Here is a 25,048-nt window from a genome sequence, read left to right on the forward strand (position 1 = left end):
AATAAATGTAAGATATAATAAAATAAAGCCAGCATGATTTTGCTGAGCACAGCAGTCAGAGTTTCCCCTGGAACCATGAAATGCATTTAGGGGAAAGTGTCTCATATCACTAACCATATATGAACAGTCAAAGAGATAAGTTTATCTTTATGCATGCCCACGGCCATTTTCTGACATCCAACTCCAAAGTAAACTTCTCTGAAGCTGATTTTTTACATCTTTTTTCACCAGGAGCAGGTGGATTCAAGTCTGTTACTAGCTGATATGAAGTGGAGCCAGTCTCCTTATACAGAAGGAGCTGCAAAAAACTCTCTTAAGGTTAGGTGGTCGTGTCTTGAATCCTTTTCCGCAGTACTCCTTCCTAGGCAGTCATTTCCCATTTTGTATGGTTGCAACTTATTGTTCCTTCCTAAGTGGAGTACTTTGCATTTGTCCTTATTGAATTTCATCCTGTTTACTACAGACCATTTCTCCAGCTTGTCCAGATCATTTTGAATTTTAATCCTATCCTCCAAAGTATTTGCAACCCCTCCCAGCTTGGTATCGTCCGCAAACTTTATAAGTGTGCTCTCTATGCCATTATCTGAATCATTGATGAAGGTAACTGAACAGAACCAGACCCAGAACTGATCCCTGCAGGACCCTAATCGTTATGCCCTTCCAGCGTGACTGTTAACCACTGATAACTACTCTCTGGGAACAAAAAGAACAGGAGTACTTGTGGTACCTTAGAGACTAAAATTTATTTGAGCATAAGCTTTCGTGGCCTACAGCCCACTTAATCGGATGCATAGAATGGAGCATATAGTAAGGATATATATATATATATATATATATATATATATATACACACACACATACACATACAGAGAACATGAGCTGTCCTACCAATAAGAGGCTAATTAATTAAGAGAAAAAACTTTTGTAGTGATAATCAAGATACCCCATTACAGACCGTTTGACAAGAGGTGTGAGAATAGTGTGGAAGCACTTAACATGGGGAAATAGATTCAATGTGTGTAATGACTCAGCCATTCCCAGTCTCTATTCAAGCCTAAATTGATGGTGTCTAATTTGCATATAAGTTCAGCAGTTTCTCGTTGGAGTCTGTTTTTGAAGCTTTTCTGTTGCAAAATTGCCACCTTTAAGTCGGTTACTGAGTGGCCAGAGAGGTTGAAGTGTTCTCCTACTGGTTTCTGAATGTTATGATTCCTGATGTCAGATTTGTGTCCATTTATTCTTTTGTGTAGAGACTGTCCAGTTTGGCCAATGCCCCTGGGAACAGTTTTTCAAACAGTTATGCACCCACCGTATAGTAGCTCCATCTAGGTTGCATTTCCCTAGTTTATGAGAAGGGTATGTGAGACAGTATCAAAAGCCTTACTAAAGTCACGAGAATTTTTTCACTTGACCAGAGCTCGGAGAGCCGGGAAGAATCTACCACTTCCCCCCTATCCACAAGACTTGTTACCCTGTCAAAAGAAAGTTATCAGGTTGGTTTGACACGATTTGTTCTTGACAAATCCATGCTGATTGTTACTTACCACCTCACTATCTTCATTATCTACTTATCACCTCATTATCTTCTAGGTGTTATATCTTCCACTGTGTTTGTGGTAGGTGCTGTACAATGAGGCATCAATCCATCTGAGACTTTTTGATAATACTACCATAAATAAAGTCTAACTGATTTTTATTTGTATATGATAATATTTACACCGTGAAAAAAATCATGAAATACTTCTAATCTTTTGCAAAGTATCCGAAATCATTTGTAATATAAATGTTACAGAGTGAAACTGAAACGATCAGCAAAATTAAAATATAGTCATGTTCCAGCTAGTGTGTATGTACACACTGTCCTCTCCTGGATGAAATCAGAACTGCTCCACTGCATGTCATAGACTCTATACTAGCAGTTAATGGAGAGTCCCCTATAGCTCAAGTGGCAGGGGCCAGTGCATTTAAAGGAAGAGACTTTGGGTCCTACCCTTGTCATCACTGTGAAGAGCTCAATGGCCACAACATGCAGTATGGTGACGATAGCTAAGACGACCCTGTGCAACTGTTCTTTCTGACGCACAGAGAACTTGTATTTAACACATTATTTTTATTTAAACATCGCATCACTAACACAACAGCAAACTGATCCTGGTGTTGACTGCAGCCTGCATCTCCTTGCAGTCCCAAACCCAGCCTTCTAAAAGAGAGAATGATGTACAGACTCTGCAACTGCACCGAGCACTTGTACACATCAATAGCATCTGTCCCAAACAGACCTAGGAGTCCACAGATTTTTTACAATTCTCTCTGTTTTATAAGCAAATGTTCAGTTTGACACTGTTTCTATAAACCTAAGAACGATAGCTTGCCTTTGGCTTGGGTATGAACTGTAGAATCAAGCTCAGTATTTGCAGCTGGCAACACATGTACATGATTTACTTTGGGCCCCCAGATACTATTGTGCAACTCCAATCAATTCCAATGGGCACCCATGTGCATGAAGGCAGAACTCAACCCTTAGCCTCTTTTGTTTACTGCACTGAAAGTCTAAATTTGAAGAAAGCAACAGCATTTTTCTTAACCAATGAATCTGTTTAGACTCTCTCTGAAGCTACAGTAGATTTTCCACACACAAGCCTCTGTCAGTGCTCATGAACAAGATCCCAGCAAAAATAAATGAATGCATCAAAGTAGGTGGAAAATAAAGGGAAAATATTTGTGCAAAATGCTGACCCACCAAAAGCACACAAAGCATTTGTTCAGTAGAAACGACGAATAATATAATCGGAGGCAAATTACCACGCATCGATTCAGATGCAAACTACAGTACAATAAAAGGTTCACACACACATTTCATGTTGGCAGAGGAAGCAGTTTCCAACAAGTCTAGCAGGGCTGCAATACTCTACAGGACTGTCACTAAGCAGCTATCCTATCTACTTGTTCAATGGTACATGAGATTCTCTTAGAGATATAAGAAATTATGAGCAGCTGAAGAGAAACATTTAGGTCTAAACCCATAATGCTTAATTGACTAGTAATAGTCATGCAAGCAGGAATAAGGAGAGGTCACTTGCTATCAGCCTCCACAATGTGAGGACAAGAAACAATTCCTGTACCCCACACATGGTATCCATGCAAATGATTCAAGAAATAGATTTTTACAGTATGATTGTCCGTAGCTGTTAAGGCGTGGAGTGTTCACTTATTTGACCAATGAGAGGAACTGAAATAAAGCACATAGCTCATCAGCATTACGTGTATCCAGCAAATTGTATTCACAATTTCAATAGACAAGACAGACAAACGGTGTGGAAGTGAGGCACAGAGATAAGTGACTTGCCCAGGGTCATCCAGGTGACCTGTGGCAGAGCCAGGAATTGAACCCAGGCCAACAAAGTCCAAGTCCAGTGTGTTAACCATGAGTTAAAACAAAAAATAATTCCATTTAGAAAACAAAGGCAAGATACTGTTGGGCTTCAGCTGATTCTGCAAACCCTTTACACTTGTAATACTTCTAGCCTCTTCAAATAAATAAATCGAGGAGTTTTATAGGAGCAAATCAATTGTAAAACTATCTTTTGACCAATATAGCAAGATTTGGGAATCTTAGTATTACAGATACGCAACATCTAATCATATTGAGCAGATAATACATTGAGAAAGACTGTATTAGATAATGGGAGTACTTGTGGCACCTTAGAGACTATAATATATCTTCCTACTGTATTTTCCACTACATGCATCCGATGAAGTGGGCTGTAGCCCACGAAAGCTTATGCTCAAATAAATTTGTTAGTCTCTAAGGTGCCACAAGTACTCCTGTTGTTTTGGCGGATACAGACTAACACGGCTGCTACTCTGAAACCTGTGTTAGATAATGGATCCTGCCCCCAGCCACTTTATACTAGAACTCTGGATGAGCAAGTTTTGCTGCACAGGAAGGATTATTCAGTTTGCCTGCCATTGCTTTGCAATAAGTCTTCAAATCCTCTCAGATTCAAAGAAGGCATGTGAACATTTTGCACTGTAACATATACAGTAATAATAATAATGACATTTTATGCCTTCAAAATATTTGTACAAGAATTAATACAAATGTGTACACAATTTGTACAAAAATTAATACTCACAAACATCTCCTTGAATCTTACCTTGAACACAAGTTTGTTTGTTTGAAATCTATTCATGCCTGGGTATTTTTTAGTATTGTCCAATGGAAGAGAAATATTGGTTTCAGTTTTTGCTATGGTTCAATGTAGAGATTAAAAGGAAAGTTGTTCAAGTTTAATACCAGACCTGCTCAAGTATCCAAATACCAGTTTATGGACATCAGGTGTCCCTGCTGGAACAATGGAAGATACAGTCAACCTAGCATTTTGAAGTGTATCAGGTCCCATTAAAATCCTGTGGTATTCAGACTGAACTACACTTATGCTGTGTTAACCTAGTTGGCCGAAAAGGGAACTATATGCTCAACCTACATGACTTCCTCAGACTGTCTGCTGGGATTGGATATGGTACAGGCATTTTACAAAAAGACTATATAACTGCATATGTTGGTGCTTAGATACCAAGAATAAATGAGTTTCAGAAACACCACATTAGATACATATAAAATAATTATAAAAATACATAGAGCACACTGAGGGCCCAGTCCAAAGCCCTTTAAACTTCCCAATAGGAAAAACTCTCGTTTTCACGGGGCAGTGGCTATCTAGCACTTTTCATCCATAGGTCTGGAAAGGTTTTATAAAGCTGCCAATGGGCTTTGACTTACAAGAATTTAAAAGGTTTCAGGGTAGCAGCCGTGTTAGTCTGTATCTTCAAAAAGAACAGGAGTACTTGTGGCACCTTAGAGACTAACAAATTTATTAGAGCATAAGCTTTCGTGGGCTTATGCATCCGAAGAAGTGGGTTGTAGCCCACGAAAGCTTATGCTCTAATAAATGTGTTAGTCTCTAAGGTGCCACAAGTACTCCTGTTCTTTTTGAGAATTTAAAACTCTCTTAAAAAGAGTTTAAAATGAAAAACATTGCTGGTCTTTAACAACACTACAGACTTTGGTAACATTTAAGACACTAAGAAATGCTACAAATTAATATGCTACACCAATTCATTTGGTGAACAATCTTATTCAGACCTTAAGCTGTTTGTACTGTGTTCTGAATGTGTTAACAGGCTGACAAAGATCTCAGGCGCCAAAGAACTATTCTGAGAGGGTGCCATAGTTTCTCAAGCATAAAACAGCTTGCTGTACTTTGGACTGATCGCTGGCACAAAAATTTTCCTTTAAAAAAAAAAAAAAACACAAACAAAGAAGACAACCACATAACAGAGATGTTATTAATTAGAAGACTGATAATAACTGGGATTCATTGCTACAGAGTTTCATAATAAAACTGATGGTGTGGATTGAAGTTTTGAATCATATAGCATATCATGTTATTTCCCCATGTAGTTATCCAACGTATTTTAATTTTATTTGTTGTTTTGCTAGAACTGTTGAGCAGAAAATAGTCTAAATCATAGCATCCCCAGTGTGTCTAATGATGTGCACAGTACACGTGTGATACAGGAAATTCTGTTCTTAATGCAGCTCCATGAACAGAACCAGACAGCTATGCATTGCTTGTATCTACTTTTCTAATGTTTTAATAAGATCTAATCATAAGCCTTTCACAACACAAAACATGCATTTCATACACAAGAAAAAACTGATCCTCAGTGTGTTGCCTTGTGTTCTGCTATTGGCGCAATAGAAAAAAAAATGTGAAGAACCAAGAACAATGGCAAAGCATATACCGTAGTTGCTCTTTTCCAACTAGAGTTGTGGGAGGAAATCTAACAGATGTTTGCTTCACTTCCAGAAAGTAACAAATTCAAAAGGGCAAATGAATACTCTAAATGTCTGTTTAGCATAAAGAGTGCCTGTAAACTAGATGCAAATTCTTTACAATCCACTTTCCAGCAGACTGCTATTCAGTGTAACCATTGAGAAGCATAATTACAGTGATGGTAAAATATTAAGAGCGAATTCATTTGTTTAGTAAAGAGAATAATGCAAACATTTTAGCACTAGATTAGCACATTGCAACATACCATGGGTTAGGGGCAGTAGTGTAAAGTGGGATTCATAGGCCCAATCAGTCCATACTTCCATCTCGCTCCATGGAAAAAGTAAGCTTTACTAGCCCTTTTCCAGATTCCCTTCCCTTCCCTCCCCTCCCCAGCTATGAGGGCCAGTGTGTGAGGACTTGAGCCAAGGCTCAGTCTGAACAGGAGATGGGAGTAGCAGCCCTGAGGTGTCTGTTCTACCCCCATATGGCAACCCACAATGCAAATATCACAGAAAGCAACTCCTTATACCCCTTTATTCTTAGTTCTGCATAAGAAAGTAGGTCGGTTCATGACTGAGCCTTTAAGGAGTAAGTAATTAAATCCTTGCATGGAAGGTGCATGTACAAATCCTAATATCTCTTTATCAGAGTTGCAAGCACATCACCCACACACTACTTTGAAAGTCTAGCCCTGGAGAGTTTTAGCAGATGCTATTAAATATTGATGCTGTTATATACTTAGTATTTCATGGCAATTTACTTGATGGGGAATTAATTTGTATATAGGGTAAATAATTCTTTGAAGGAAGCTTGTCAAGAATATGGATTTTAACAGCATTAAGCAAAGACATCTTGTTACAGTCCCAAAATAGCCCCTCTATCATCACAGTATATTGATTTTAAATTTTAAAATTACAGTAAAATTGATGCCCTTTTGGTGGGATCAATTTTACTAACTGATACTTTTCCTTAGCAGAGTCACTCTTCATCGGTTTGAGGCTGTTCGAATAGTCAGGTCAGGACGGTCATGAGAACAGTATTCACAACAGCACCCTCTTTTCCCAGTGCTGGAGCGGTTATGGAATGGAGGTGAAATGTATGAAAACTGTGCCAATTTCATCTCATTCAGTAACTCTGTTTCCCCCATGCATGTATTGCATCTACCCGTCATCTCTTGTCTTTTAACTTCTATTTTAAGCTTTTGGGGGATAGGGACAGTCATTTTTGTTATGTTTGCATTGGGCCTAACAGAATGGGGTTGGGGTCTGTAGGCGCTACCAGTATAATAAATAATAAAAACAGTAATAGTTATAATAGGTGGCACTTTAGTGGTGCATAGCCCATTTGTGAGCCCTCCAACAAGGGTGAATTTCACCCAAGTTGAGAAGTTCATCTCCTAAAGGTTATGGAATGCTGTAGCTTCAATACTCCAAATTTGCCAAAGGCCAAAAAATTGAATCTTTCCCCACTTTAACCTCAGAATAAATTAGTATTGGGGAAATAAAGTTTAGGTTTTGTAATGACCCAACCACTCCCAATCTTTATTCAGGCCTAATCTGATGGTATCCAGTTTGCAAATTAATTCCAGTTCTGCAGCTTCATGTTGGAGTCTGGTTTTGAAGTTTTTTTGTTGAAGAATTGCCACTTAGGTCTGTTATCGAGTGACCAGAGAGATTGAAGTAGGGTGACCAGACAGCAAATGTGAAAAATTGGGATGGGGGTGGGGGGGGAATAGGAGCCTATATAAGAAAACGACCCAAAAATCAGGACTGTCCCTATTAAATCAGGACATCTGGTCACCCTAGATTGAACTGTTCTCCTACTGGTTTTTGAATGTTATGATTCCTGATGTCAGATTTGTGTCCATTTATTCTTTTGCGTAGAGACTGTCCGGTTTAGCCAATGTACATGGCAGAGGGGCATTGCTGGCACATGATGGCATATATCACATTGCTGCGGTCCTGGAATTAATTTGCAAACTGGATACCATCAGATTAGGCCTGAATAAAGACTGGGAGTGGTTGGGTCATTACAAAACCTAAACCTAATTTCCCCAATACTAATTGTTCCCTACTGTTACTCACAACTTCTTGTCAACTGTCTGTAATGGGCTTCTCTCTTACCACTTCAATAGTTCTTTTTCCTCCCTTGGTATCCTGCTGTTAATTGATTTATCTCATTAGACTGACCTCACACTTGGTAAAGCACCCCCATCCTTTCATGTATTTATACCTGCTCCTGTATTTTTCACTCCATATGTCTGATGAAGTGGGTTCTAGCCCATGAAAGCTTATGCCCAAATAAATTTGTTAATCTCTAAGATGCCACAAGGATTTCTCGTTGTTTTTGCTGATACACACTAACCTGGCTACCACTCTGAAACTACAGTACCAGTAGGTTTTCTATTATTATTATTAGCTGGATTCCATCACCTTTACTCACATCAAGTAATACCTCACAACAAGTAGCATCTTGGAATTAATGAGGCTACTTTAGACTCTTTAGAGTAAGAATCTATTCAGTCTGAATATGGATTGCAAAGATCAGGTCTTAGGCTCATTTCTCATTAAGGAAGAAAAGGTTAGGGGCTGATTTCCCCCTTTTGAAAGTACATCTTACACATAAGGTGAAAAAATGTATTTACATTGTCGTAATGCCCAAAATGTGCTAAGTGCTTTCTAAACATAGTCCCTGTGATGGAGTGTAGTAAAGTTTCTTTTAATTACAAAATCAAAATCAGGATATGTGAAATCTGTATTTAAAAAAAAAGTAACTGTAGATTAAGGTCAAAGTCAACCATCTTACTGTGACAAGAGAGCCATATGGTACTTCCAGCATTATTTTCCAGCAGTAGTAATGGATGCAGCAAAACAATTTTGCTCGACATAAATAATACAGAATATCCATAACAGTTCACTACTTTCACTGAAAATCATTCAATAAGCTTGATTAGAACGTCAATATTATTAATGTCAATAATATCATCTTAGTTTAACTGAATATTGATGTTTTTCCTCTGTTTAGTGCTAATGAAATCTAGGAGGACACAATGATTTAACCTTCTATTGTTACATCATTTTATATCACCAATGTACAAACATAGTGTGTAAAGCGTCTTCCAATTTTCCATCACATCACATTATCCCACTTTTCACATAGTATTTTACCAATGAAGTCAATGTGTTGTTGAAGTGTGGATTCAAATACAAAGTATCAAATAGAGGTCCTGAGTCAGTATCACATGAATGTCTTCTAAAAGTTTTAGTGGAGCTTGAAATAATTATTTTTATCATTACATTCCTGCAGAAACATCATCAAGGTCACTGGATGACTTGTGAGGAGAGGGGAGACTTGAGACTTCTTGCCCACAGGGATGGAAGAGCTGTTGACATAATTAAACCACCTCCAATGAGCGGCGGTACCTATGTCGGCTGGAGACCATCTCCTGCAGACATGGCGCTGGCCGCACCGGTGCTTCGCTCGGTTTAACTTATGTCACTCAGAGGGGTGTTTTTTCCACACCTCCTGAGCAACGTAAGTTATACTGACAAAAGTGCTAGTGTAGACATAACAAGGATCTTTACACTGCTCTGAAAGCGCAGAGACACCTTAAAGTGAAAATAAATTGTTTCTTGGATGACTCAGTTCATCTTTATGACGCTTTCCTCTTTAAAAGGACATTTGCTGAGAGGGGCCCAATCCTGCAAGTCCTCCTCATGCAGAACTTTGCTGACTTCGTGAAACCTACCTTGCAACTTCTGAAAAATACTGGCTTTATGATTAACCTTTTCAGTAGCATAAACCAACAGTCTATGTAGAGAAACAGGACATTTCCCCAATATACAAGAAAGGACACTTCTCTCCTGCATAGGTCTCCTAGAAACAGAAACTGGGGTGGGAGGAGGAATGAAATGAAGATGAGAGCGCACTAAGCCAACAACTGGCCCTACTGCAGAAGCAGAACTTCTGCCAGGAACCCATCAGAAGCAGAATTTCACCTCTTTGGAGTTGAGGACTGAACACTTTCATCACTGTGGGCAAGAATCCCAAGTCTCCCCTCCCCTCACAAGTCATCCAATGACTTTAAAGATAGTTCTGCGGGGAGACAATGATGAAAATAATTACTGCAGTGTTTCTCAAACTTCATTACACCACAACCCCCTTCTGACAACAAAAATTCCTACACGACCCCAAGAAGGGCGACCGAAGCTTGAGCCAGCCCAAGTCTCGCCACCCGGGTGAAGAGGGAGGCGCTCGGGTGCAAAGCTGAAGCCCAAGGGCTTTAGCCCCAGGCAGGAGGCCTGTAACCTGAGCCCCACCACCAAGAGCTGAAGCAGAAGCCTGAGCCCTGACACCTAGGGCTGAAGCCCTCAGGCTCGGGCTTTGGCCCTTGGTCCCAGCAAGTCTAACACCAGCCCTGAAACCTCATTAAAACGGGGTTCCAACCCACAGTTTGAGAACCACTCAATCTCCTCTAGTATTTTTAGTAGCCATTCACGTGACACTGAAAATGTAATAACTCTATTTTGTTTTGTATTGGAATCAACTCTGCTTGCAGAGAAGAACAAAGCTCAACAGTTCTGTACTGGGAAAGATGAACATGTGAACACTGTCTTCCTAATTGGGAATTTAGCCTAAGGATCTGAACACAACCCACTCATCTACAGCCGGTGGTGCAAGCAGACTAACACATAGAAAGGAGAGTGAGCATTGCTAAGTTAAGCATGGCATCTACATTTCTTATTAATATAAACAAACAAAAATCATCCAACAGTTGTAGTGTGTGCTTTAAAGAATGCTGGAACGCTGCCCTGGAGACCTTACTCAGGCTGAACTTATTAAGACCACTCACATGAGTAAATGGCTGAAGAGCAAGGCCCATGATCTTTTACACTTATGAATATGCTTTGGCTAAAACAGTGGCACAGGAAACAAGGGCAGAATGACAAGTTATCTCCAAAATTAACAAACAGTAATATCACAAAGAATCCAAACAAAGTAAGGTTTTACAACCTAATTAAAACCACAAATCTTGTACAAGTTAATGCTATTTGGTATTTATCACAATAAATATATACTGTTATTCTACTGCACAATAGATACGGCAAGATAAACTTAACTTTCATCAATTTATCCTTTTTCCATATTAAAGAGAACATTGAAAAAGATTAAAACTTAGCAAAAATAAATGCCTACTAAGATTCTTTCACTGCACCTAAAAGCATAAACTGCAAATATATGGAGTAGCTAAAATAGCTTTTCTTCAACATTTTAAATTCCCTTTACTTTGTACTTCTCTTAATTTACACAGCAGAAAATCATGTTTTATGAATATTTAGACCAAATGCTCTAAAATCTCAAGCAATACTTTAAGAAATGGCAGTCTTAAAAAATTAGCTTGTTTGCATACATTTGCCTAACAGAGTGCTTAAGATTGTCTTTCCAGAAGAGGATTATAACAAAAGCATTCTTTGTTGTATTATTATTACTGGTAATGTAAATCCCAGAATACAGAGTCAATCAATATTAACTGCCCAAAACTGGAAGTAAAGGACAAATCATCTATTTCTTGCATGCTGCTCAAGGACAGCCACACCAGTCTTATACTAAATGGGTAATTCTTAGATGAAGTGAGATTTTTGCCTCTTAAAAAAAAAAAGAAGTGAAATACCATAGTGACTAAGTTTCTCAGAAATGCTTATGCAGAACCAGATCTCAGTAATATATAAAGTAGTACGTGAAGCCTGTCATATGCAAAACAACTGTTTCACTGTTGCAGGCAGATAACCAGCAACAGTCTTACAAAAAAAAAAAAAAAAAGAAGAAGAAGAGTAGATTCAGGTGAAATAATCCTCAAAGGCTACTGACTAAGAGAAACTCAGTGACCTCCATGGATTTTGCAGCCTTAAGCACAGATTTTAACACCCAAGGGACCATTACAGCCATTCAGTCTGACACCTTCTATTACACAGGCCAGTGATCCCAACAACTTGTAGTGAAACTAGAGCATCTCTTTTAGAAGATCATCCAATCTTGATTTAAATATTCCATGTGACCCCTGGTAATCTGTTCCAAGAGTTGATTATCCTCACTGCTAAAAATGTGTCCCTTATTTCCAGTTTGAACTTTCCCGATTTCCGCTTCCATCCATTAGATCTTGTTATGCCATTGTCTGCTAGGCTAAAGAGCCCTCTACCTTAGGAAGCTCTTCCCTATTATGAAGAGGAAGTAAATCCTCTTCCATTATCATATTACTAGGTGGGAGTTACTGATCACCACATATTGCAGTTAGGGAACTTGAGCAAGGCTTCACAGGATACCCCACAAATCCCTTGGTGTTTTAATATGGGGGGGACTATTCCCCAGATGAATAACTGAATCATCCACGAGTAATTTGAAAGGGTACATTGGTTTGAATTTATCAGATACTCTTCTTTGCTGGCAAGGGAAAGAAATGGACCAATGAACCAAACTGAACAAGGGAAGAAAATAAATACATGGGTGTGTACACACATGAAGGGGGGAGAGAGAAAAGTGAATTTCATCTACCCAGACCTAAATGGCCAGCCTCCTCTCCCACAACAATGAGGCGGCGGGCAGGAATTTCCTTAGTGCTCTCTAGCAGTCATAGTGAAACTTACCCCCCATCCCCAACAACAGCATTTTGATTTAAAGTTTTTAGAAATCTCTACATCTGGTCCAAAGTCTCACTTGACACTGTTGCTTCTCTCAGACAGGACATGGGAAAGTAAACAGTTTATTTTCAACTTTAAATGTAAACAAAATGAAAACCAAAAGCACTCCATTGAGATAACAGAATATATAACAAGAGTCTTCATAGATGACAAATGAATCAATTTACACTTCAGGTCCTTCTCCTCCAGGAACCAGCATTGTTATGTTATTTCCATTTAGCAAGATCTGATCTAATTTTGTTATTATTCTTCCTTCAGGTGTGATTTCAAACTCTGTAACATCCTCTAACACCATGTTGACAAAAAGAAGAACAGGAGGACTTGTGGCACCTTAGAGACTAACAAATTTATTAGAGCATAAGCTTTCGTGGACTACAGCCCACTTCTTCGGATGCATGTTGACAAAGTCATCAAATCCTAAGAGTGTGCCAACAATTTCTTTATCACTCTTCATCACAATGTGAATACGTGAACCTATACACTTGTCCACAAGCTCGAGCGGCAGGAGCTGAGACGGGTTGGTAGTCGCGTTTATTTTCAGAAGCTCTAAACCCCACTCCCAGAGAATGGGTTTTGTTTCAGTTTTCACATCAGGCTGATATTTTACCTGGATAAATTGACCTGGCACAGGCTAAGTATCCAGGGCAGTGCCACAGAGCCAGTATCCATAATCTTCCAGAGCCTGTAGGACCAAGCAAATGTTGTATTGGACTGGGTTAACAAAGTGTTTCTGGAGATTGCACTCGTGGGAGAAAAATCTATGTCTCTATACCTCATAATCATGCTTGCCCTTGTCCTTTAATGCAACTTCATAACCTAATTAATAAGAAGTCATTAATAAACATTTTAACTTTTGTAGCAAAGTGCTATGTTTCTGCTATGCAGAGGATCTCAAACTGCTCTATAAAGGTGGAGAAGTACTGTTATCTCCCTTTAACTAACAGGCAAACTTAGGCACAAAGAGCTTAAGAGACTCACGCCAGGTAATACAGCAAGTTCAAGGTAAAGCCATGGAGCCCCATTCCTTTCACTGTATTATTGCATATAAATGACATTCACAAACATCAGTTCTCTAGCAAACATAACTAGGCATTTATACGACACTATCACCATTGTATCTCAGCACCTAATATATAAAATACTGCTCACTAATGGTCAGCTCCAGTTCCCATCCAAGTCAGTGGGAGTCTTTCCATTGACTTCAATGAGAGTTGGATCAGACGATAAGGTCTCAATCCTGCAAAAAACAACCAAAAAAACTACTTACTTATGTGTTTAATTTTATGCACTTCACAGTGCATAAAGGTAAGAACTGTGTTAGTCTTTGCACTATCAGGACTTAATATAGGATTTACAGGACTCTACACATACGTAGCAAAGCCTGTTGCAACAATGGTAGGATTTTAAAGAAATTAGTAAAAGATCAAGTAACTATCAGTATACATATACAGAAAGGTGCTGTGGTAAGCCTGTGTGATCGGTTATTTTTGGATTAAATATGGAATGTATATACAAAGGATAGAAAAAAATATGTTCTTAATGCAGTGCCAGGAATGGAACTATGCTATTCATGCATTTCTTTTTTTCCTCCCTAATAGAATCTGAATGTAAAGTATTGCCCCACAGAACGCAAATGTATTAGTCCCAGTCTGTTAAGGGTGATTCTGCCCTTCAGCCTTTTTTCTTTTATCTGTGGTTTGATTTTCTGATTATTTTAAAAACTCCTCTTATCTGAGGGAGCCTCTCAAAGTCTATTACGGCTTACACATTAGGCCCAGACTGTTTAATTTAGCCCTAATACCCTGAGGAAGCTTCAGGGTAGAGTGATTCATATAACCCCTTCTCTGAAGCCAACATGATTAAAGAATCAATCCCATCCCCAGCTGGGAGGTTAGATGAGTGATTTGCCCCCAGAAAGAAATTAATACTGCTCCACTGACCAGCAGGCTTCAAGGACAGCAACTTCCCTACACATTTTGAACACAGAAAAATGGTGAGGACTACATTTTGTGACCCTAATTCTAAAATAGACTTCTTGATTTTCTCTGCTTCTGTACCTTATGCTAAATAGCCCAGGATGCAAAAAAATCTCTTCTTTGGCTTCCCATTACTCTGTCAACATCTCAGGTGATGGCTTTATGCCTAACCAAAGACTACTCCCTAAACCCACCAGAAAAGCAATATTACATCAAGCCAATACAAATTTCTGTACCCAATCTGGATGAAAACCCAACAAAAATCACATGAAAGGGAAGGTCTTGACCTTTGATTTAACTGAGTTCAAATAGTAGTTAAGGTGGTGACTACTGTGCTGTTTCCGGTCATTGTAAAGCTCAGATGAAGTGTATAATAACGAGTTGAAAAATCTCACCTCATAAAGAACAGTCCAGAGAGGGCCTATGTTACATTAGTCCAGGGGACGGCAACGTTCGGCACGCGGCTCGCCAGGGTAAGCACCCTAGCAGGCCGGGCCAGTTTATTTACCTGCTGATGCGGCAGGTTCGGACGATCGCGGCCCCCACAGGCCGCGGTTCGCCATCCCGGGCCAATGGGGGCGGCGAGGGATGTGCTGGCCGCGGCTTCCCACCGCCCCCATTGGCCCGGGACGGTGAACCGCGGCCAGTGGGGGCCGCGATCGGCCGAACCTGCCGCGTCAGCAGGTAAATAAACTGGCCCGGCCCGCTAGGGTGCTTACCCTGGTGAGCCGCGTGCCGAACGTTGCCGACCCCTGCATTAGTCAGAAAGACATAGTATGAACCAATGAACAGGTTTCTAAAGTGGCAATCACAGTGGCATTTGTGTGCCATGTTCAGAATTAAATATATTGCTAAACATGTTCCAACAATTCTGTAGTTCCAGTCCATGTTACTCAGGAGGTCTTTAATTGTTTATTCTGTTGGAAACTTTGCTTGCCCTTTCTTCTGTTCTCTTGTCTACTAGAGTGAGGGAAGGCTTTTGCTAAATGACAGGTCATGCATTGCATTGTAAAGGTTTGGAGGCTCATCAGGCTCTCCCATGGGTATGCGTTTCATAGCTGCAGATCCATTACTGGAAATGCCCTACTCCCAACACCAGAGAGTTTCATCTTCCTTTCTGCCAACCAAATTATCCCTGTACAGTATAGCTGGCATTGTGGTTCATGAAAGGAGAGAAAGGTTTTTTTTTTAAATAGCTAGATCCCAACCCATCAAGGGATTTGAAAATAAGGATCTGGACCCTTCAGCTGGATCTAAATTTAAACAGGGAGCCAGTACTGTGTACATAGGGCTCACGTAATATGCTTTCTTATTGCATAACAGACAGGCTGTTGCACCTGCCAGCACTTCCATGCAGCCTTCACTTTTATTGCCAGGTAGAGTACACTGTACTGATCTATCTTGCAGGTGATGAATGACTGGATCAGTGTGGCGAGGCTCTCCTCTGAGAAGAGCTGACATGATCATCTGACCTGATGATGATGGAAGCTTTCAGAAAAGAAGCAACTAAACTAGTGTTTATTATTTTTTCTAGGTTATTAAAATTTTGTTTAGCTTTATCTTCACCAGGAAACTGAAAACAAGAATTAGTAAAATTTTAACTACAGTTACATACCAAAGTGAGAACATTTGCCAGAGATTATCTTCTGAGAAACTCACAAACGATGTGTTGTCAAATTTTAACACAAGCTATAGGAAAATAAGGGATATTGGCCTACACGCACACAGATTTCCCTCTCTTTCTCCTTTCCTTTTATGCTTCTTCCTTGACTATACATAAAGTATTACATCTAGAAGAGGAAAGTTGGTATGGCTGAACAGACATTTACGTAGTTTGATGTCTGCCATTTTATATACAGCCTGTTTTACTTTTGCTACAGAAGCAAAGAAAAATCTTGGCTACACATTCCTTAATGAACACAGCTCTTATAAACCTTGCCTGCGACAGAGCAACAGCCCTCATGTGGGCAAGAAATATTTCTCCTTGCTCATTTAACTTTTGTTTAAAAAAAAAAAAAAAGCATGCTCATTCATTTGCTTGCTGCTGCATGCCAATTTGGTGGGTTTTTCTGGTGTTTCTTTAAAATACAACAGAAATGTATTAAAGCAGACGTTAATGTTTTTAATATTTATGAGCTAATATAACTCACCAAGTAAAAAAATCGAATCTGTTCTTTTAAAACTTTGTTAGATAAGCTTCACAAAATTCTAGGTATGAAATAGGTAGATGGCAAACTGAGAAAAAAAAAACAGTGCACAGACTTCTGGATACAGCTCTTGTTTTCAGATTGGATCAAATATTCATCCACAGTGAATAAGGAAGTAAAGTATAACTGCAGAGCTAATTCAAGCTAATAAATCACCCATATATGAATATTACATGCAAAAACCTATGGAAAAAGAAAATAAAGGTTGCAAAATCAAGCCCTTGAATGTTAGAAAATTCCAGAATTAAGATTGCTTGTGCAATATTAATTCTGCCCCCATGTGCCTAAACATTATGATTAAGGCCACAGGCACCAACTTTTCAAAGTGCCGGGGGCTCTGCCCCAGGCCCTGCCAAACTCCACCCCTTCTCCCAAGGCCCCACCCACACCCTGCCTCTTCCCATGGTGTTTTACAGATGGGGAATTGAGGCATAGAGAGATTAAAATGAAAAATTTCCATTAATTTTGGGTGCCTAATCTGAGACACCTCGGAACTTAAAAAAAAAAAAAAAAAGAGTACTTAGTATTATAAAGTCATTTATATGTTCAAAGCACAGCTCCCATTGATTTCAGTTGCAACTGCGGGTGCTCAACACTTCTTCAAATCAGACCCCAGAGTATCAAGTTGGACTTCCAGAAAATGGGAACACACTATGATGGGTTGTCACACACAAACAGCGACCACCTGTGAAAAGTCTGGTTGACGTAATTTACTTAGCAAGACATGGGAAATCTGTGGCAGGAGCCAGTTCTCCAGGGCAGCATTCAATTGCCTTAACCTGAGGCCATCCTTTTTCTTTCTGTCATCCCCTGCCCTCTTAACTACACAACTTCCAACTTCTGCAACAAATGAGTTAGAGTCCTAAAGACAACAGCCTCTTTTACTGCACAACCCTCATTATCTACAGAGCAGGTCCATCCTGTGTGTTGAATGAGGCAAGGGTCCTGTGGAAAAAAAAGTTGTATGTGATCATCTAACTAAAGACTGTATCATAATGCATCCCTAGCACAAAGGCCACCTGTCCTTCCTCCCCCATCAAATTTCAAGTCCCTGCTCCAAAGGGGGCACTAGAACTTTTCACAGCAAAGGTCACCATAATTTAATATGGGCAAAACAATGCATTTTTCCCTAGCTTTGTTCTCAGCAGTGGCTGAACCATTTTGGCTGAAATTTTCCAAACGAATTAAGCCGCAGGCAGACATACAATATGGAAAATTTCAGCCTGAATTGTTACAGGCTGTAAAAGTCATATGCCACTAAAAAGAGGGTATTATGGGAAGTTTCTAGCAAAATTAACAGACAGGCCTACAAACCACACCTATAATATAGGCTGCAATTTTCTCAGATACACCTTTGCAATCACTTTGACCGCTATGTGGTTGCACAGTGAGAGAGTAAAATTTGGCCCTATATCTAAAGAATACAGGAATATTGAAGAGAGCTCTTTCATATATTATGTTTCATAACCTCACTTCTTTGCACCTAAAAAGCATTGCCACAAAATAATTACCCACTGACTGAATAAACATACCCCAAGAACATAGCTGTAGTTAATAGAAGAACTGTTTGTTATTGAAGCAAGAACAATCCATAATCCATCAGGGTATTTCCTAGGGATTATTGGCTGTCTAGATGACTTGATGGTCCAAGTCATTCATTAATTCCAGAGAGAGAGAACCTATGCCAAGGTCACTGTTTTTATAACCTGTGCCTTCCCTCTATAAAGCAAAAAAACCAAAACAAACAGGTAAAAGGTTTTGTTTCAGGCCAAATTGTGCCATCAGTTATACTTATTGATCCCACTGAAGTCCATAGGTGTGGCATATGAGTTTAGAGGACAGCCTTTGGCTTCCCTTCATCTTTTTTCTATGGCCTTGAGAAGGATGAGTTTGCAATAGCACTGCTGCCCTACCAAGCCTCTCTAGGAAATGAATGTCTTTTGCGGCAGTCAATTTGGAATGTTCCATCAGAGTTTATTTATGTGGTTCCATATCACAAGGAATCGAGAACCTGAGCCCAGATTTTGCACAAGGCTTACATGAAGCAAGAAACGTCTTTAGAAAAGAATCTTGTCTAGCCTTTTAAAAGAATACACGAGAACAAATCTTTCTGAATAAATTGAGTCAAAAGAAGTCAGTGACAAGAAAAATAAGGCTACCCAAACAGCCCAGCAGCAACCTAATCCCCAGAAGACACTACCGTGACTGCTTGGAAAGCACAGAGCTACATGCTGCTTCAAGAAAAATATATAGTACCTTTCACATTTGGGCATCTCGGTGCTGAGACTGCCAGCTGAAGAGGAATCACTGCACATGTCGAGAGCGCACAGCATTTTTTGCTTCTGCTGGTTTAACTAGTTTGTTGTAAAAAATATTTGTTAGACACAAAGACAAGTTTCTGGGGAGAAAATGTCATCAGAGGTGCAACACTTGTTATGCACAAGGGGAAATCTATTTTAAAATATTTTTATGAATTGTAAAGTAATTGATAATAGATTTAATAATTGATTTAATACATAAACCATGAATTAGCTTTTGGAACCATTTGATGGAGTAGTATTTTGAACAAGCGGAGAATATTTTGCCAAAGGTTCATCAAGAGGATGGCCACTGACAATGGCATAGGATGAGGCAAAGCAAGTTGCAAAATGTACAGCTGCTCCTTTTCTTAGTAAAGTTATTCATGCAGAGCAGGAATTATGCAACAAAGCTTAAAAAGAAAGTTTCACAATATTAATATAAGATGAATGTGTTTTAAAAATTCCAAAAGACCATCATTTCATGTTTGATTGCCCTCGCTGCTTAGGAAGGTGCGGAGATTTTCAGCATCTAACTCAGCGGTTGAAAGATTCTATGACTATGAAAAGGAAAAATATATTGTGCTCTATTCCTGACTCATTCCAAAGAACTGTAAACTCCCTGTTCTTTAACAAATAGGTAGAAAATATGAGGACAGGCCAATGAAAGTACCTCATCATCATATAAATCCTCTCTCCTTAAAGACAAAAAGCAGAACAGTAGATGAAATTGCTCAGATATTTTTAAACACACACACACAAAGAGCCCAACAATTCCTTTTACAGTCAGTACAGAGAGAGTCTTTCTACCGATCAAGTTATAAAATAACCATGGGAGAGTATACTGAGAACTAATACTCATAACATGGTTCTTTTATAGACGTACAATTCCAGATGGCAGTGCAAGACTTTTCACAAACTGATTTTTTTTTTTATTTTAAAAAGCAACTTATTTTAACATGGTCTAAAAGAAGATGACCATGGGAGCTCTGCTTTTAAAAATATGTTTAGTCCTTTGCCTCTTTTGGCCTCTAACACTCTTATAACTGGGCAAGTAGAAAGAGACATATACAGTGCAATGAAGATATTGTAAAATGATTCATAATTTTTATAATCAATGTTTCACCCAGCATATAGACAAATATACACACACACTACATCAACAGAATGTGATCCAGTGAGAAAACAGTAAGATGTTAGGATCATGACATTACACACCCAAAACTGTCCACGTATGCAGTATTTTGCCACTGAATTATAGTATCTTTAAAAAAAATACACACAGGGAGAAAAGAAAAGTTGCTCATCTCCACCATCTGATACATCTATCTCACAAGGAAATGGAGAGCAAACAAGAAAGGCATTGTTGCTACATATGATCAATTTAATTATGGGCCCAATTCTTCTCCACGCCCTTCCTTACTTGGTTTAAGTAGTGCCTTACTCTAAGAGTAGACTTACTGGGTGAAATCTTGACTCCATTTAAGTCAATGGGAATTTTGTCATTGTCTTCAGTGACGCCAGGATTTCACCCACTTTCTTCAGGACTTTAATGAGGCTACTCGTGTAGGAAGCTATTACTCAATACAAATAAGGAGAAGGTAGTCAAGGGAGCAAAACTGAGACCCATATAAAAGTTAGAATAGCTTCAAATAAGGTGGCTCATAACAATTTAGAGCTAGTTTGTGCTAATACTTACTACCTAGCATAGTGTTTACTACTATTTGGTGGAAATTCTCATGGTAATAAGCATTATGCTCAGTAGTAAGTGTTTGCAAGATCAGGCCCTTGTCACTCTATGTAAAGGGAGTTCTCTTACAATTGCTCATGCCCAATAATATACCAACTCATGATTCAGCGCATAAACCCTGCTAGTTCAGTATTCTCATGCCTCAAGAACTGTCTCCTTCTCTCTTAGTTCAAGGAGAGTAATGGATTAGTGTATCCAACTACAGGGGTGCACTACTTAACTATTCAGAGAATTAATCATTTACACTGGGGAAAACACAGAAACCAAGATTGTGCTTTACAATATCAATTTCAAATGCAGTGCATAGAATAAACTAGGTGCTGGGCTTGGAAGAGAATCTATACATCAACCTTAGATCCAACTTTGTAGATCCTCTTAGAGGAAGAAAGCTGACAGGAGCACAGCTTTCATTTAACATCACATCTGAACTCAGTGCCCAGATGATAACACTACATAATACCATCAAGGTCAGAAACACATATGCATTTCATTTTAAGATAATTTCGGAGTGTAAAGTACCCCATTCGTAAAACCCATTAAACATAACTCATGACGATATATTCAAGTAAATCTATACTGTTCAGGAGTTTTTAATACCTACCAATATTAAAGACTTTTATTTTAAAATGTGGGTGCTGTCGACGAAACAGGGCCATGAGTAATGAAGAGGAAATGATGCATTAGTTGCAGCTAAGAAGTAACCTTCAAGTCCTCGGTGTTCCATCAGTAATTTGTTTGTCTAAATTAACAGGGTGTGTATGTCTGATTAGAACATGGTATATGGGAAACCATAGAATATTGTGAACTAAAAACCCATTATTAGTGTTAAAGTAACTGCCCTCTGAACACTTTCCACAGCTTTGAAACTATTTGTACTTTAAAGTCATGTTAACTGTATATAATAAAATGCTCTTACATTTATATAGCAACTTTCATGGTGAACGGTCCCTAGGTGTTAGAAATATTAGGTACAATGCTAGGCACAATCCAACAAACTTAACTCGTGAATAGTCTCACTGCAGTAAATGGGACTATTTGCATGATTAAGTGTTGCAGGATCAAGCCCTTTGTACTGTAATTCAGCTACTGGGCAGCTGCTAACAAACATCCAGTCCACTATAAAGAACCAAGTGGAAGGGAAAATTTTAAGTGAATAACTTTGAAAAACTTTGACCAACTGCTAACTTATTTTTCACATTCAGCATAAAGTTACCACAACATCCCCAACTCTGCTACTCATCTGGTCAAGGTTCATTACTATAATGAGATGAATCTTTCCACATCTAATCACTGCACATGTAACATATGTGACAGTGCATAGCTAGAGTGGGGTTCTCCCCAGCAATCAAGACAGACCATTTCTTAACCACAATTTATATGTGGCAACCTCAAAACTACAGATTCTACCAAAACTTATCATTAAAAAACAGTTGTCCTTTTTCATTCCCTTCAATATACTGATTTTGTGGCCATTGCGCCTTCCATTCAAGAGAGACTAGAGTACAGAGGTTAGTTTTAGTTTAATTTGCTATGTAAATCTGACTGCTTGCTATACAAGACCCCAATCCTAAAAGTAAGAAAAAAAATAGGGGGCTTACTAAAGTTTACTAGTATTCCTCAAGCTAAAATACCATTCAGAACACTTAAATGCAGGCACACAAATACAGATGTTTGTCCTCTTTATTTTGAAGAATAAAATATTGAAGGTGATTCCATGGGATTCTTACAGCCCCAGGAACATGCCAAAAGATGGTTAGCTACAGTTTTGTGAAACAGGACTGTACTGAAATACTTGTTTGCTGGTTATATTATCTTTCCCAACCCTAACATCAGCACTTAGTCAATGTTGTCAATTTCAAATAGGACATTGCTAACACATACTTATTAACATTAGGAACTATAAATATCACAGAAACCTGAATATTTAGAGAGATAACCGATCCTCAAATGCCTACAGCTCAGAAGTAACTACAATTACTCGGGGGGAGGCGGGTGGGGGTGCAGGGGAAGTAACTGTTAATCTCTATGGCCACATAATGAGTTGTGGAGTATCTCAGCTTTGACTTTGACCCACACCACTCCCTCTCTAGCTGTAAGATGCCTCATTTCAGTACTCCACAGACAATAGCAAGCAGAGGATGTTTAGGGGTTAGACACCTTCTGCAAAGAACAGTGCAGAATGTGGAGCAGTCACTGCTATGCTGTGTAGCATACTTGCATACCGGAAACGCCATGCAAGCAGGCTTCTACAGGAGATATTCTGGGTCTTCCTCGGTGTGTCCCTCGCTAGACTGGGGACTATCTCATTATCCTGACCATCCAACCTGATATTAAATATAATTGCCACATTAACAGTTGTAATGAGTTACGTTAGTTAAGCATACATTTAAATTCAACAAGACCATATCCTCAGGCAAAACTCACACTGAAGTTAATGGGAGTTTCGAATTAGTAAAATCTCAATAAGAATCTCAGAATTGCAAGAACTCTGTATATAATGCACACGACTAAAAGTCGCCAATGACATTTGAAAATTTCTTCTGAAGTATGGTACTTCACAATCAGCCTTCTTTGCAGGAACAAGCAGATACTGTACATAAACATATAGACTAATATTCTGTAGCAGCTAAAAGGCAAGCTGTATTTCACCTCTCCTTTGTTAACTTTGAGGAGTGAACATATGCCCACCCTGCTAGGTCAGTACACATGATAGACTCAGATGTAAATACAGCAATACTAATTTTTCAGTGGATTTCAAGTTTCTAAACTTTGGTAGGAAAACATTCACTCCCATCCCCACTTGTGATTCATAAATTCATGACACCAATACACACAGAATTCTATAGACACATCATATTTACTATTTTTTGTGATTATTACCTGACTTCTTAAAATAGACACTGCAATTTAAAATCACAGAAATTTAATTTTTCAAAAATAATAGCACTGTCATCAACTGAAGTCAGTGGCATGCACTAAATACAGGTTTGAAACTGATGAATTTTTGAAGCTATTTTAAATAAATTTAAAATAAGCCAATTCTGACCAATTCCTGTTCTTTTGAATTACTATTGTCCATTACATTCTGAATTTAGCTCTGTGCAGTTTAGATACTCAATCCTTTTGCCAGTATCCTGCCACGATTCTCAAAGTACATGTAAGATACTAAGGGTGAAATCTTAGCCCCACTGAAGTCAATTATACGAAGATTTCACTCACAAGATTAATTTAAAAAAATTAGTGATATGGAAAATACAACAATTTATTCATTCATATTTATCAGAACTCCTATCCAAAACTTTTTCATTACAGCAGCCTAGAGTAGGGATGATGGATTATATGAACACCTGGAAAAGGTAACTTTTTTTTTTTTTTTAATTAGAAAATAAAGTAACACAAAAACTACTCAGATCACTTGTTCTTGTGAAAACGTCTTGGTATACTATTCTTCACAGATTTTAATTTTTCAGAAAGTAAAATAACAGTATTTGATATATGACATTTCAGAATTTTGTTATTTTTTCGTTTAAAAAGTGTTATACTAGGTCATTTAGCATATGTCCATTATTTTAGTCTTTTTCCTCCCCTTAAATCATCATCATCATCAAAGACAAAAAACCTGCAGACTTTTCCTGTATATATTCCCATGCAGTAGGGCTGTTGAAATAACAATGAATCAACATAGCATCATCTGCAATTATTTTAATATTATGTACCACATTTACTTTGCTCACATAAAATAACCTCTAAATAAGCATTTGCTTCATAATTTACTGTGTAGACATAAACAGGCTTAACTAGAACATAAATATATCACAGCAAGACTGGATGCTTAGGCAAGTGTATGCCGTAGCGGGCCAGTAATGTATCTGTGAAGGATAACAATTAGCACATTTAAAATACCTAATCTACTAAACTGTCTTTTTATTGAAGTAGTTATGTTTACATCTTTACTTGCACTGATTAGCATCCTTAAATATTTGCATGCAAGACTGAAACCCTACAGTGCCTTGCAACCCACACAATCCTCTACCACTAATTTCTGACTTCCTCAACCAAATCTCAATTTCCTTTTTCCTTCTCACCCCAAAACACAGTTCTGCCCAAAGAGTTTTAATACCCTATCATTAACTCATTACATGTGTGCACAATCCCAAACCCGCTATTACATATTGCTCCATGCTCCACCATCATGCTGCCAAACATGGCTGCATCATGTCCTTCTTGTGTTTAATGTGTATGTATTTTCTTTTTCACCTCTTAGGATTCCTTCCCTTGTC

At 38.6% G+C, this 25,048-nt stretch overlaps 2 protein-coding genes across 22 annotated transcripts in view; both read right to left on the minus strand.

Annotated features, from left to right (window-relative positions):
• FNBP1 (formin binding protein 1) overlaps nt 1-25,048 on the minus strand; it is a 159,916-nt gene that overhangs the window by 126,329 nt on the left and 8,539 nt on the right. Inside the window, exon 2 of one of the 21 annotated variants that reach the window (XM_065572560.1) lies at nt 18,978-19,075. The exons of the other annotated variants lie outside the window; for them this stretch is intronic. The gene's annotated coding sequence lies outside the window, so the exon portion shown is untranslated. The remainder of the gene's footprint in view (nt 1-18,977; nt 19,076-25,048) is intronic. 21 annotated transcript variants of the gene reach the window in all.
• Nucleotides 12,571-19,036, minus strand: LOC101946853 (uncharacterized). The gene is made up of 7 exons (XM_065572230.1): nt 18,978-19,036; nt 18,036-18,135; nt 15,987-16,087; nt 14,751-14,755; nt 13,311-13,354; nt 12,936-13,145; nt 12,571-12,833 (listed from the first exon to the last, which is right to left on the minus strand). The coding sequence occupies exons 1-7, from the start codon at nt 19,034-19,036 to the stop codon at nt 12,702-12,704; spliced, it is 651 nt and encodes a 216-aa protein (XP_065428302.1). The 3' UTR covers nt 12,571-12,701.

The sequence above is a fragment of the Chrysemys picta genome, chromosome 18, assembly GCF_011386835.1.
Source record: "Chrysemys picta bellii isolate R12L10 chromosome 18, ASM1138683v2, whole genome shotgun sequence".
Classification (NCBI taxonomy): Eukaryota; Metazoa; Chordata; order Testudines; family Emydidae; genus Chrysemys; species Chrysemys picta.

Bases quoted from the DNA above. Each gene is read 5' to 3' on its own strand.
- LOC101946853 (XM_065572230.1), bottom strand. From the start codon at position 19,036: ATGTGCAGTGATTCCTCTTCAGCTGGCAGTCTCAGCACCGAGATGCCC. The intron at 18,136-18,977 runs GTACTATATATT...TGTATTCTTTAG, and splicing joins GAGATGCCCAAATGTGAAAG to ATATAGGGCCAAATTTTACT. The intron at 12,834-12,935 runs ATGCATCCGAAG...CTTTTTGTCAAC, and splicing joins GATTTGATGACTTTGTCAAC to ATGGTGTTAGAGGATGTTAC.